The sequence below is a fragment of the Dermacentor albipictus genome, chromosome 2 (genome assembly GCF_038994185.2).
Source record: "Dermacentor albipictus isolate Rhodes 1998 colony chromosome 2, USDA_Dalb.pri_finalv2, whole genome shotgun sequence".
In the NCBI taxonomy this organism is placed as follows: Eukaryota; Metazoa; Arthropoda; class Arachnida; order Ixodida; family Ixodidae; genus Dermacentor; species Dermacentor albipictus.
The window spans coordinates 192,254,883-192,267,998 of NC_091822.1; the positions used below are offsets into that span (position 1 = coordinate 192,254,883).

A 13,116-nucleotide genomic window follows, 5' to 3' on the forward strand; every position below is an offset into this window, starting at 1 on the left:
ATGCGGGTCTGATCTTGTGCTTAATTTTGTAGTTTCATGCTGGTAACACAATTTTGCCTGTAAAGCATGCTTACCCACACGACGTCCAAGCTATGTGAGAAAGCCAGATGGTCAGTTGCAAGGAGCACGATTTGCACTCTTTTGTAGTGCCACCACCAGTCCCAAGCTTATTGCTTCACAACACATGTGATATGTGATGGCTGGCACAAGGTCAAATGCCTCTGTGTCTATGGGCACTTGGTTGTGTATAGTAAGCCACAGGTTCACGAGGACAGACAGCTTTTGAGGATTACTCAATTTTCCTGTTAACATGGGCCAAATGCTGTAGAGCCTTATTCATACGTTTTGGAAAAAGAATGATATGAAATGTACTAACCTGCAATACATATGATCCAAAGTAACCAAAAGGGCCTACAAACTAATTTGTAGTTGGCATCTACGTAATGTGGAGCATTGTGGCACGATGTGCACATTGAGCTGGTGGGGCTTGTTGGCGGCCCATGACGCCTTTTGTTTTCTTTCTGTTGCTTAATATTTAAAAAAAACGGTGGGAAACCTCAACGAAATCGACTTGGCAGGCAATGCCAGATGCTACCAAAGCCAAACATGACACGTACATTGCAGCACCTGCAGTGGGGGCTGGTGGCGTGCTTGGGTTATCGTCTACTAAAAGCATGCAGTACGCTTTTAACCGCACTATGCCCTATACGCTGTAAAACAGATAGTCGAGGATGCTTATCGCAACAGAATTGGTGGCGATAGCTGTGAATATGCCATGCGACGACTCGGGAGTAGATTCTCTGGCACCGGGATAAGAAACTAAACGCTCACTGGTGTTTTCACGTGAGACGGGCAGGCGAGTATTGTGGTGAAACTGATGCAGCAGGCAACTGCTGTTCTTGATCGCACATGCCTCATGCCTTTTATTGTTTACAAGGGATCTATTGGCCAAAAAATGTACCATATGATCGCATTCTGCAGCAGGGAACGGTGCATTTGGGTTATTGCTTATTAGGAGTGTGCAGTACGCTTACAGTGGCACCTAGCACTGTGAAATAGATGGGTGAAAATGCTTATCCCAATAGGATTGGCGGCAGTAGCTGTGAATGCAGTGTGCAAAGACCCGAGAGGAGATTCGCTGGTACCGGAAAAAAAAAGCGGGGTGCGCACCAGTGTTTTCACGTGCAACGGGCGGGCGAGTATTACGGTGAAGTTCCCTGGATGGACGGCTACTATTCGATTGCGCACATGCCTCGCGTATTTTCTTGTTCATGGGATCTAGTGGCCGGAAACCGTATCATATGATCGCATCTTGGTGATGCACTGAATGTGGTTGCCAAAAAATTGTTTTTTCTGGAAACGTATAAACCAGTAAAAGATATGCAAAATCAGTTCAGTAATTTCTTTACATCTTTATCTGTACATCTTTATCTGTACATCTTTATCTGTACAATCTTTATCGTGTACACAACTTACTAGTCTAACTTTTTTCGATTGACAATGTAATTGTGATGTTCCAACATGTTAAAATATCCAAACTTGCTTGCCAATGCATGTGCATATCATTATTCAATATTATAAGTTGGGATCCAGATGCTGGATCCCAACGCCTAGTCGTTCGCATGTACGGTCACGCGAACGGTGGCGCGTTCGAAAGCGGCCACGCGAGACGGTCTTGCAGAAGCATGGATCGGCACACGCGCGGCACGGCACGTCCGCACTGCTTGCTGTCCTGAACCGAAGAGCCAGCGCCTTGTCTTTCGGCGCCCAAGTAACTCCGCCTGTCGGCGGCGTTCGCAGCGCAACACTCGCGCCATCTCTCGTACTGCGCCTCAACCACTCTGACCGCCGCGGGCGCCAGGCCACGCGAGCCGTGCGGGAAAACAACATATCAGGGGACGTGTGAGAGTCATGCATCCCCACACAGTGGTGCTGTGAGGCTTCAACATGTAGATTTAAAGATGCTTTAAATAAATGAACCCACATGATTCAATATACAACTCATCATTGAACTCCCAAGTAATTGCTCTGCAAAAAAAAAGAAAGATACTTAGAAGGGTCTTTTCGTCATGAAGTTCTCTAACTAGAAGGACATGGTATCGTAGTGCAAAAAAAAACTGAAAAAGAAAGATTCTAAAGGACAGACAGAAGAGAAAGAAAGTCTGTCAGTCCCTTAGAATCTTTCTTTTCCAGTTTCTTGTGCTACATTACCATGTCGTTCAGTAAACACCAACTCACCCAGGAAAAAGTTATTGTTCTCTGACTAGAATAATTTTGAAACTGCTTGTATCAGTAGAACTTGCTCACCAGAATGTGGAACATTGGCACCTGCAATAGGTAGTTTAGCCCTCCCCACTCTATTTTCATAGCACATAGAGCAGCCATGCAGTCCAAATTGAGGTAACATTGTGATGCCTTTGCAGCTGCTCTCACCATCATCCTTGCTCGAAGTAAAACCACCCTTGGAAGCACCACCATCCTGCTCACCAGGGGGCACGTCCCATCCTTGGGGTGGTCCTTCGTCAGTTCCATCTTCATCCGTGGCTACCCCGTTGGGGTCCTCGGGAGTACATGCTCCACCATCAGTGGGTACCGAAGAGATGCCAGGCACTCCTCTGGCTGCTCCTGGTGGTCCAGCCTCTCTGCCACCAGGCACACCGGTTGGTGGTCCACCTGGGACTCCTGCTCCCCAGTTGCAGGCTCCCCCAACAACACCTGGACCTCCTGCGTCACAACAGCAACAACCACAGCAGCCTCAGCAACAGCAGCAGCAACAGGTAGCCTATCAAATTTATTCCTTTCATGCTGACCCCATATGTGGGCTTGGCATTGCCATGTGAATTTTCAGAATAGGTCATTTGGCAATTATAATTTGTGCATTACTTCACATAGAACTTTGCAAGTGTTAAAAGGCACCCTCCTCACTGCTACTGAAAGAATGTAGGCTGGTTCGATCCCATGTCACAGTGATTGCACTTTCATGGGGTGAACTCAAAGGCATTAGCAGACCCATTATTTCATTTCAGCGTTGGGGAAGGCTGGTTGAGTTGATCGCTCAGAGGGGTTGTTTTGATATTGCCAAGTCCCATCAGAGTCAAACTAACAAATTTGAGTGCATTCGTTATGGTGGCCCAACGTCGTCTAACAGTTGTTTTTTCTCCAGCCCGTGCAGCAGCAACAGCACCCAGGCTTGAAACGGCCGTGTCTTCCTGCTGTTCCTCACGAGGCTCTCCTGGAAGCTGAGGCCCCCTTGCCACTAGGAAGCAGCCTGCTTTATGATTACACCACTGTTTACCAACCTGCATGGTCAGTGCTTTATGCCAATTGCCTTTTGTCATCTGTTACAATTTCCATTGGCCACAGAGTTGGATGTATGCATCAGCAGTGTACTATGTGCAGCTGTGGAGTTGTAAGGAGGCAAACAAGCATCGCTTGCATCAAATTCATGACTGTCGATAGAATGTGTTGAAGTCTCTCAAGCTTGATGTCAGTTTGACAGATGTGTAAGGTGGTCCCACTTTATACCAAGCTCAAAGTGAATCCGTCTTGTTACATATCTGGGTATTTTTGAACAGGGAATCTTCAGACCGTAAATTCAAGTAGTGTAGAGCAATTAGAAAACTTTGGTTGTTGTGCTAATTTTGTGCGGATACTGGCACATGTAGGCACTTACAAAATTTTATGAAGGAGCAAGTCGTGCAGCAACACTAGAAACTCCCAAGTGGTTATGTAGGAACACATGCTTCTTTGCAATCTCATTCGTGCAATGTACTATACATAAATAGTGATTGGTGCACAGACCACGTGCAAAAGTGAAAGCATTACAGTACAGAATATAAGGGTACACTTATTAAAATATGTGAATCAGCCGGCATTTTTTCACACTGCAAGCAGTAGATGTTTCGGCAGAAAGAAGAGTGCACAAGAGGCTCACACCTCTATCATTGAGGCCACAAAGCTTTTCTGCATGTGATGCAGAGTGTGAACGCATGGTGAGGTGCCCTGCAGTCAGTGCTTCTAGGCCTAGCATTTCTACCATCCGTCGGAGCCCAATTTTATTTGTCGTGCTGATGAGAAACAGCTACCGTCAAACCCGGCTATATTGAACTCGCAAAAAGATGCCTATCAGTTTGATATAAAGCATAATTCGATATAAGCCTGCTAAAGAATTGGATGTCATAAAAACACATACCATTTGTAAAATCACTTTATTGATGAAACTAGCTTAGTTTCCCATGAAATAGTCTTGTATTTTCTTCTGCTTGAGCAATCTCGCCGCCTGCAACGCACACACTTCTCCACATTGTCTAAGGAGTCGGAGCAGCTGAGGCCGCAACCTTCTGCATTGGCGCAAAAGCACCGGACTAGTGCGAGTGCATCAGCCACCTCGGAGGATATAGGCAAAGGACCATCGTTGCTTTCCTCATTGTGCCTACTTTCACTTGTGCTTGGTACGATGTTGGCAATGTAGTCTTCGTTTTCGGGCTCTCCCGTTGACGTGGCACCATCATCTGCACTCGCAAACTCATCGACCATTGATTCGTCAACAGCTTCTGGAAATTGACAGCTCGCTCCAAAATTTGGCACCACTAACGACGACTTCGCTGCATTCATCAGAATTTACAGTCATCACCGAAGCCTGCACGTCTGAAGCAATTTCGGATGAACCACTTGCACATGGCTGTGTGTACGTGTCAGGTGCCACAGGCACCGGGTCGCGAGTTTGGCCGCTTTTGTCCTAATCTCCCCCGTATTTTTCAAGATCGTGCGGAGAGAAATCTTGCACACTGCGGGGACAGCTGACTTCTCACCACGTTCAACCCGATTTATGATTTGGAGCTTCACTACGAAAGGCGAATTCTGCCGCTTCATCACGGCAACACTGCAGGAGAAAGGCCCAATAAGTGCATGGAAATAAAGGATTTCTTTTTTTTTTTCTTTCTTTCTGTCTTTTTTTTCCTTAAGGGGGGAGGAGGGGATCAGAATTAACTTTTTTGTTTCTTGACAGAAAGGGCTGAAATTTGGCACACACACTGGAAAGCCTGGCACAGTAACAAAACATGATAGGAAGCTGGGAATGCTTTGCATGTTTGCCCAGATGTCTAATCAACATCAAGACAGTGTTCGATTTTTTTTTTTAGTGTGCTAATAATTTTTTACTCAACATAACATGCACATGACTGTGCTTCACTGCATGGAGTCATGTAGTAATTGTGAAATAATTAAATAATGGAAAGATAAAGAAACATTTCATGACTGTCCTTAAGTACAGCACAGCTTGTGGATCACAGCAAAACAAACTGGGCCAAAATCGGTCCAGCCATTGTTGTGCTACGCTTTCCACGAGCGAGGTGATTGACAAAAAAAATGCAATCGAGAAAACTGGCTGCAATGTTTTTAGAGCACTGCAAATCTATTAAAAAGCACCAGGGCTGTAATTTTGAACCATTGCTGTCAGGCATCTTCTTACACCTTTGCCTCATTGTTTGGTGGGCTTTGGATGCCTTCTTCAGGCGTTCTTTATCCTTTTCTTGCGCCGTCTGGAGTAGTGCATGACCACCATTTTCACTGCCAGACCGAGCCTGGTATTGCAGTGTACACCCACAGAACACTGTTGGCAGCTTGGGCACAGAGTTTTAGCGATCCAAGAGTTCATCGCGGAAACAGGCATAATAATGAACTTACAGTCACAAGGGGCCGAAATTTGTTCTTGGCATTGCTGCTTCCGCTCAGTCGCGGACACTGTGCGAAGGGAGTCGCGAACGCTGCATGCCTGTGCTTCTGCAGTCACCGCTGACACAAAATGCGGCTCGAGGCGCGTCTGAATCGTGCAACGATTCGTCTGGTGAGCCTTGAGTCACCATACAGTATGTAGCTCGTCGACGGTTGGGGCTCACTCGCAGGCTGCGTGTCCCTGTCGCACGATGCATCGGAAACGCACACCGTCTCTGCCGGCGATGGAGACCCGCGTCGCCTCTTACGACGCGATCTCGGTTGCTGACTCACGCAGCCGTACGCACAGGTGTGAGAGCCTCCATTGGCACGTCTTCCGGTGGCTTGGTTATCAGTGTCGATGTCACAGGGCGATTGTTGGCTTCGCTGCTGGAATCGCACGGTGCAAGATAACGCGGCACGTTATCCGCATGTTCAGTGGGGTTCTCCGCTTCTCCCGCTGGCCGCCGTCTTTTTCTCGCCGTAGGAGGCTTGCGCTTCCGTTTTCCGAAGGCATGCTTCATTTAAAAGTTCTTTTCGAACGAGCAACGATCCATCACTGACCTGGGAGCTTTCATAAATCCGAATTCTGCGAGTGTCAAACGAAGAAAGACGCCGGCGTGGTTTTTAAAGCAGATAACTGCGGTCCGCTGTGGTTGCCAGCTTGCACGCTGCTGCAGCAGCAACCAATGGCGAGACGCCTTTCAGTACGGCAACCAATCGGAGGCCCGCTTTCATCGCAGGGCATATGTGACCGCCTCTAGCAGACCCACGCTTCTTTTGTGTTTGTGTGTTTGTTACAAGTTGGCGACGACCAAAGAATTCAGAAACGGAATGGCGAAACTTCGAGCTTTCGAACGATACCAAAATGACGGCGTTCGGTGACGGGAAAGACGAGTTAGGGCTTCGCGAACTGCGGTGATTTTACGTGATTTAAAGCTGTTTTCTCGCCCTACGCACTGAAAAATTAATTTTTTTCGGGCACTTTTAGTGCGTTTTCAGTCAAGCCGTTTTGATACAATGTAGATTAGGCATTGCAGATACCGAAACGCATCGTTGCCAAAAATCGATCTTTTTTGCGATTTTCGCGATCTGATCCCCTCGTCCCCCCTTAATCTGCTTTTTTGGACACCTGTTTAATCGGACATTTCCGCAGTCCCCATGAGGTCCGAACAAACGGTCGGCGACTGTTGTGGCGGAGAACAGTGGCGGCATCGCTGTGGGGCTGGTGGCGTGGCACATGTCGAGTTTGTCATCTACAAGAAACTCGGGCCTCAGCGTCTTCACTCGACAACGATCAAACACAAAATTATATGTGCACAAATAAAACAACACGAATGAACACATGCCCCTGCTCTTTCTGCATGTATGCACAGCCCTTGTACAGGTTCCTAGAGAAAGTAGATGAAAAATAAAGTTTTATGAAAAGAGACAGCAGAAGCACATATATTTCGCATCTGAATGTGAGCGCAGAAGGTCATGTGCTACGTACTTTTCGGGTCCGGCGCTTTGCTTACTATGCATGCAGTATGTTTAATTATGTCCTACGGAACAAGGTAGGTTGATACTTGTGCTTGAAAAGGCAGAGCAACAGAACAGATGAAGTGTTTTTTGCCCAGCTATGAAGATGGGTGTGGCAATGGAAGAAAGTTTTCTCTCGTCGCAGCTCCATCTGATCCGAACCTGCTGCAGTGATGATGCCGACAGAACTTTCCTAGAAGTAAGCGACTGCTTAAAACAAAAGGCTAAATATGTGCACAACATTTCGAGTAGCACCTAATTTTTTATAAGTATTGCAGCGAACATAGAGCTAATTTCATTCTTGACAAAAAGAAAGTCCCTTGATCGATTTTGAAAGTGAGCCATTTCTACGTTTTTGAAACGAAGCCAGGCACAACTCGTTGATGCTAAATGTCAGAAGCAACCACAAGATGCCAATGCAGAAAGGCAGAAGGACAACAATTTGTCTACAACCAACTGCACACATTGTAGGTTCGTCCCCTTACTCAGGCATGTGCCGTAATATGAATATGCAGCCCTCTAAGAAGACAAGGATTCCCATAATTTGCAGCCTGGAGAATACACGGGTTTTTTTCAGTGAAGAGAATGGTTTGAATCTGCCTCGCAACTGATTTTGCTGAACAAACAGCAGCTCCACAGCATGAAATCACAACAGCAGAAACTATTCAAGCTCAAGTCAAAATTCACTTTTGCCAGAGAAGTTACTGCATCCACAAATAGTCAAGCTCCCGCCTTCATGGGAACACCACAAGGTTAAGAAGAGAACCAAGTGACACAAAGGGCATCGCAAGAAAAGAAAAAGTGGAGCATTTGTCTGCTTGAATGATGCTCCGCTACAAGCAGTAATAAAAGGCACTCTTGCCTAAAAGCTTGTTTTCACCGTCTTCTGGTACTGCTCGAAACAGCACAGACTGCCGTGTATCACCCTCTCCAGCATTTCCTCGTTTTTTCTTGCCTAGTCGTTTTAATTTGTTAATTTTCTGGGTGTCTTTTTGTGTCTGTGCCTAGCACAATTCTATGTAACCTACTTCATAAAGACCCAGCAGGGGGTCCATAAGGTACAGTAGAAGTAAACGAAAAATTTTTTTTTCTTTTCACGGGAGCTTTAATCCGCATAATGATCGCACCCCTGTTTTTGCGTCAATTTTTCCGACAAGAAAGTGCGATCATTATGCGAGTAAATACGGTATATTAAGGCTTAATTCATTATGATCTTAGGCATATGGAGCGTGCTTGTGAACCAGCTGAGTGCATCTTGATGTGGTCTTGTGCAAGTAGAGTTGGTAGTGCCACGTGATGATACTGGTCTCATTGCATAAACTTGCTGCTTAATAACGTTGTGCTAGTTGTTTTTCTCACCAAGATGTTTCGCTCTGTTTGGCAGGGATGTGCCCCCATCCAAACGACCACACATGGGTGCTCCTCGAAGATCGAGCCCGAACGATGCGTGGAGACTTTCTGTGCCCTGCCGACAACCGGAGCCTAGTGGGGATGGCATGGCTTCTACCTCTGCGATGCAAGTGGGGGAAGCCGGTTCTACTCCCGGTGCTCCAAGTGCGAGGGACCCATACGAGTTTCACGACGAGGCAGAAGAAGACCCTGCCACTACTACTGCCAATGCAGCTGCCACTCCTGGTGGCCAGCCAGCTTCTGCACAGCAGGGTGGAACACCCAGTCAAGCTGCTACCCCTGTTGCAGTCAAGGTGAGTTGCACAGCCATGTTTATACATGCATACCTCATTATAACAGACGCCACTGCACAATAATACCCTCATTATAACCCATATTCATTGCATTCTGTTATCGGCAAGAAACATTTTAGATTTACTTTATTATACAGTTGCCGACATACTTTTGGACTCCAAAATTCAGACTTGATGGATATTCCGGACTTCATAAATGCACGGTCAGGGCTCCCTAGAGCTCATGCATTTTCGTGACTAATTTTTCAGATGAATTTAGGCTCCAAAGTTAGATTATCTGCACTAAATTGCTTATTTCGAGCCACGCTACCCTACCTCAGGGGTCACCATTTTGGATTTTCTGCTGGCTTAGCCAGGCTTCGCTTTCAGTGGCCCACTCTATAGCCTCCAAGATTAGGAGGCGCATGGCATCATCCTGTCTTGGGAGGCCATGCCTACACTTCCTTGGCTGACAAAGCTCTCCAGGGGATGGCAGCTTTTTCTTCTTTTTCTCTCCCTCCCCCCCCCCTTCCTGGTTCTTCCCCCCCTTCCTTCGTATATTCGGGGGTTGGCTTGGAATCGGGGCTGGCCTAGATTCGAGTGAATACGGTATACCTACCGGTCGCAAAGAAATCAGCGGAACAAGCTGAGCAGGAGGCAAGAAAAACATGGTGTTCAAGTTGTACCATAGATTTTAAGTATGTTTTTAAAAGGCACCAGAGCTGTAGCCATTGATGTCCTATCAAAAGCATGGCGTCTGTAGTGTTTCACCTCTAGTCTGAAGTGCTTTGCTTGCCTTTTTTTTTTTTTTTCTGCAAGCCATCCTTCTGCTGCTCTGTGAAGAGCATGCATCCCGCAAAATCACAGCGCGTCTCAGAATTGTATTTGCATAGTGCCTCTAGTGGAGCAGAGAGTCTTACCCCTGGCATCACTCACATAATGTCTCTCGCATTCAATGCTGCATTTTCGTAGCGATGACCAGGTGACTAAACAAAGGCTTTCAGCAACATGTTGAATTCTTTGCCTACATAACGGCTGAGGAGCTCTAGCTGCACATGAAAAGAGGCACTGTTACATGGGCAGCAAAGCAGCTGAAACATGCATGCCTTGCAAGCCGTCACTTAAGTTGAGGTTTACCCTGTGCTTTTGCGGCCTAATTTTTGCAGCAGCTACCATATTTTGAAGACGTATTGAGTAAATTTTTTTTCTTTTAAACTTTGTGAGGACTTGGAAAGCTTACAGAAAGCAGTAGAATGTTTGTTTAATATTATGAGCATAGCTAAATGTGACATCATTGGAAGTAAACCTGGAAGTGAAGTCCAAAAAACCGATGCTCAAAAGGCTTATCTGTGTGTCCGAGGATTCCGCGCGCAAAGTGTGTCACCGATGCTCGGAATACTTAGCTGCAGCTCTGAGACATCCATTAATGGAGAGGTTGGTTGCGCTTCTTCAATGTCTGGATTATGCCTGTTTTGACACTCGTCTAGATCACAGTGGTCAAGACATTGAGAGCTCGCGAGGTGCATAGAGCAGATAATGCCCGTGCGAAGCGAGCACCAGATCAATGGCAAAACCGCGCTGGAGTTGCGTGGGCACGGCCTGTTGGAGACTCCGTAATGACCTTCAGTGATTTGCTTTTTGTGTGCTAGCTTCTGTATGTAAAGATGGCTGAAGTGACAAATTAGAAGACAGAGAAATTTTCTTTTTGACAAGACCAAGAAGGCGGCGCTCGGTTACAATTCTGGAGATATGGTGGCTTGAAAAACCCTGTTCTTCTGTGAGTTCCACGAAATTTTTCGGCACGTTGGCTGACACAACAAATTCTTTAGAACACATCTGTGTGGTTTTCAGCGATCATATTTCGGGATCAGGTAAAAAAATTATTATAGAAACTGAAAACGTGATTTTCAAAAAATTGATTTTCTTCGACCATTTTTCACTATGCAAAAGCCATATCCCCCCTTAATTCAGCCTCGCAGTTCAGTTTGCGCACCCTGTTGACTCCAGCAAGATGGCTGTCACTTGATATCACCTGGCACCTGAGAAGAGGAGGATTTCACGAGACAAGTCATGAGACAGTGTGCAACAAAAGAAGGATAATAGTCCAAAGTACTTGCCTTCCTGCTTCAATGCCTTTGTATGTGCCCATGACATAGCGTGCTGCCCTATTCACACCTGTAACACTTTCACTTATCCCACGCAAACAGTGTATCCTGTAGCATTGGATTGATATAGAACCTGCCGCAGCACTTTAGGAAATATTTTTCCCGTTTTACGAAGCCTTTGTTGTCTTGTGTTTTGTGTGGACACAGGAAGAAGAAAAGGATAGTGTGCCTATGGAGATAGTGGGCACGGAGCCAGCACTTTCGTCTGTAGACTCGTCGGGTGTGGCAGGCGTCCCTCTGGCTGGCGTCATAGGAGAGCCCACCACTCCCGGATCTCAGGGGGACTTAGCTCCAGGTGGCTCCCCTCCCACGCCTCGGCACCCCGGCTTCACCAGAGTCGAAGACCTCAAGGTGACCGAGTGTGACCTGGAGAACATCTTTGACACCTCCTCCTCGGATGAGAGCAGCGACGACCCCGTAAGCGAGACTAGCTCTAGTTTATGTTTTGCATTGTTTGTGCTACCTGTTTGAATGTCTCTTGCGAAATTCAAGTGTTAAACATATGTGCCCTGCCTCCTCAATCTTTAGTGCCCCTGGGATCCCTTTTATTATAGGCAGTAGCATTAATGTTGGCATTCCCATAAAACTTAAAGGGACACTAAAGCGAAACAATAAATCAGTGTAGTCTAATGAAGCATTGTTTGAGAACCCTGCAGGCAGTCATTTAAAAAAAAAATAGTTTGATTATTAGATGAGAAAATGAAGGTCCATGTATCAGTATTTGAATTTCGCGCCGAAACCCCAACGCCGGTACGTTAGCGTGACGTCAGGGATTCCAAAGTATGTTTTCGTATTTAGGCCGCGTTGGCTGAATAAAGGTCCCGAAACTTGCCATGTTTAATATTTGGTTCCTTTAAAACACAATGTAGTCATTCTGTACCGCTATGTATAATTAGTAGGCCCTAGAAGATGCCATCAAAATCCAAGACGTCACAGCCCCCAGGTGCGGGAACTTAACTAGGCGTCGTCGCCCATATTTTGTTCTTACGCTTTTTCTGGCATACCAAACGTCTTATCGTTGTAAGAGTGGTGTTTTTTATTTTTTAGAACGGTAATTTACTGATGCAGAAGAAATCATTTTTCACTTTAGTGTCCCTTTAATTAGCGAAAATTGAGCAGCTCTATCTACATGCAGAATCAACCTATTTTAAGGCCCTCATTCAGTCAGTTTAGGGACTGTGAAAAAGAGGGAGGGGAGGGAAATAAGTTTATATGCAACCAAAATGGCCAAGCTGCATGACACGCTTTGCATTTTACTTGAATGCGTCAATGTCAACCACATGAAGTATGCAATGCCTGTGCAATCATCTAGCCGTGCCAGAAAAAGTCACGTGATGGACACGTGTTGAAACTTGCATCAGCCTCCCATGTTATGTGTAGGTCACTTCCATCTACCATTTCATGTGACATGCCACAGATATAGCTATAAGCTTTACGTTGAAGCAAATACTTTAGAGTCCCAGATATAACACAAGTTATTTTCTCAAATTTTTTTTTGCCTGAGTCCCAGTAAGCTTGCGTGTCTTGTGATTTGCATATCAACAATTTATTTCCAGTACGCAGAGATGGCAACATGCAGTGTTACATGCGTATTTATTGTCAGTTTCAGGCTCCATCTACACCAAGTTCCACAAGGCCTCCAGGTGCCACAGATGAAGCCATCACAAAGTCTAAAAACAGCACAACGGCCGGCATTCTAGGTGAGTTGCTGCAGCCCACTATCGTTTTGTTTCTCGTGTCAGCATTGACCACAAAGAAAGCAGTCGTGAAAAGACAGGAGCATTCCACGTAATATGAAAATAAATTTGCCTTCAATATTTACCTCTAATAAATTTTACGATGAAAAAGTTAGGAGCTTCAGCTAAATGTGCTGGAACACAGCAAATATACCCTCAAAATGGCACGTTAAAGAACCCCAGCTGGTCCAAACTTCCATAGTCCCCTACTACGGCATGCCTCTTAACCACATTGTGGTTTTGGCACATGAAACCCTGTAATTTATTTTAGACTCAAAATGGAATGAAAGTTTATTCAAA

General features: G+C 45.8%; 1 protein-coding gene across 4 annotated transcripts in view; it reads left to right on the forward strand.

Moving 5' to 3' along the window:
• Window positions 1-13,116, forward strand: part of skd (mediator complex subunit skuld) — a 159,061-nt gene that overhangs the window by 69,435 nt on the left and 76,510 nt on the right. For all 4 annotated transcript variants that reach the window (XM_065427431.1, XM_065427429.1, XM_065427430.1 and 1 more), the window contains 5 exons: window positions 2,424-2,777; window positions 3,164-3,306; window positions 8,618-8,936; window positions 11,228-11,497; window positions 12,684-12,780. In XM_065427431.1, coding sequence (XP_065283503.1) covers window positions 2,424-2,777; window positions 3,164-3,306; window positions 8,618-8,936; window positions 11,228-11,497; window positions 12,684-12,780 — 1,183 coding nt within the window. The remainder of the gene's footprint in view (window positions 1-2,423; window positions 2,778-3,163; window positions 3,307-8,617; window positions 8,937-11,227; window positions 11,498-12,683; window positions 12,781-13,116) is intronic.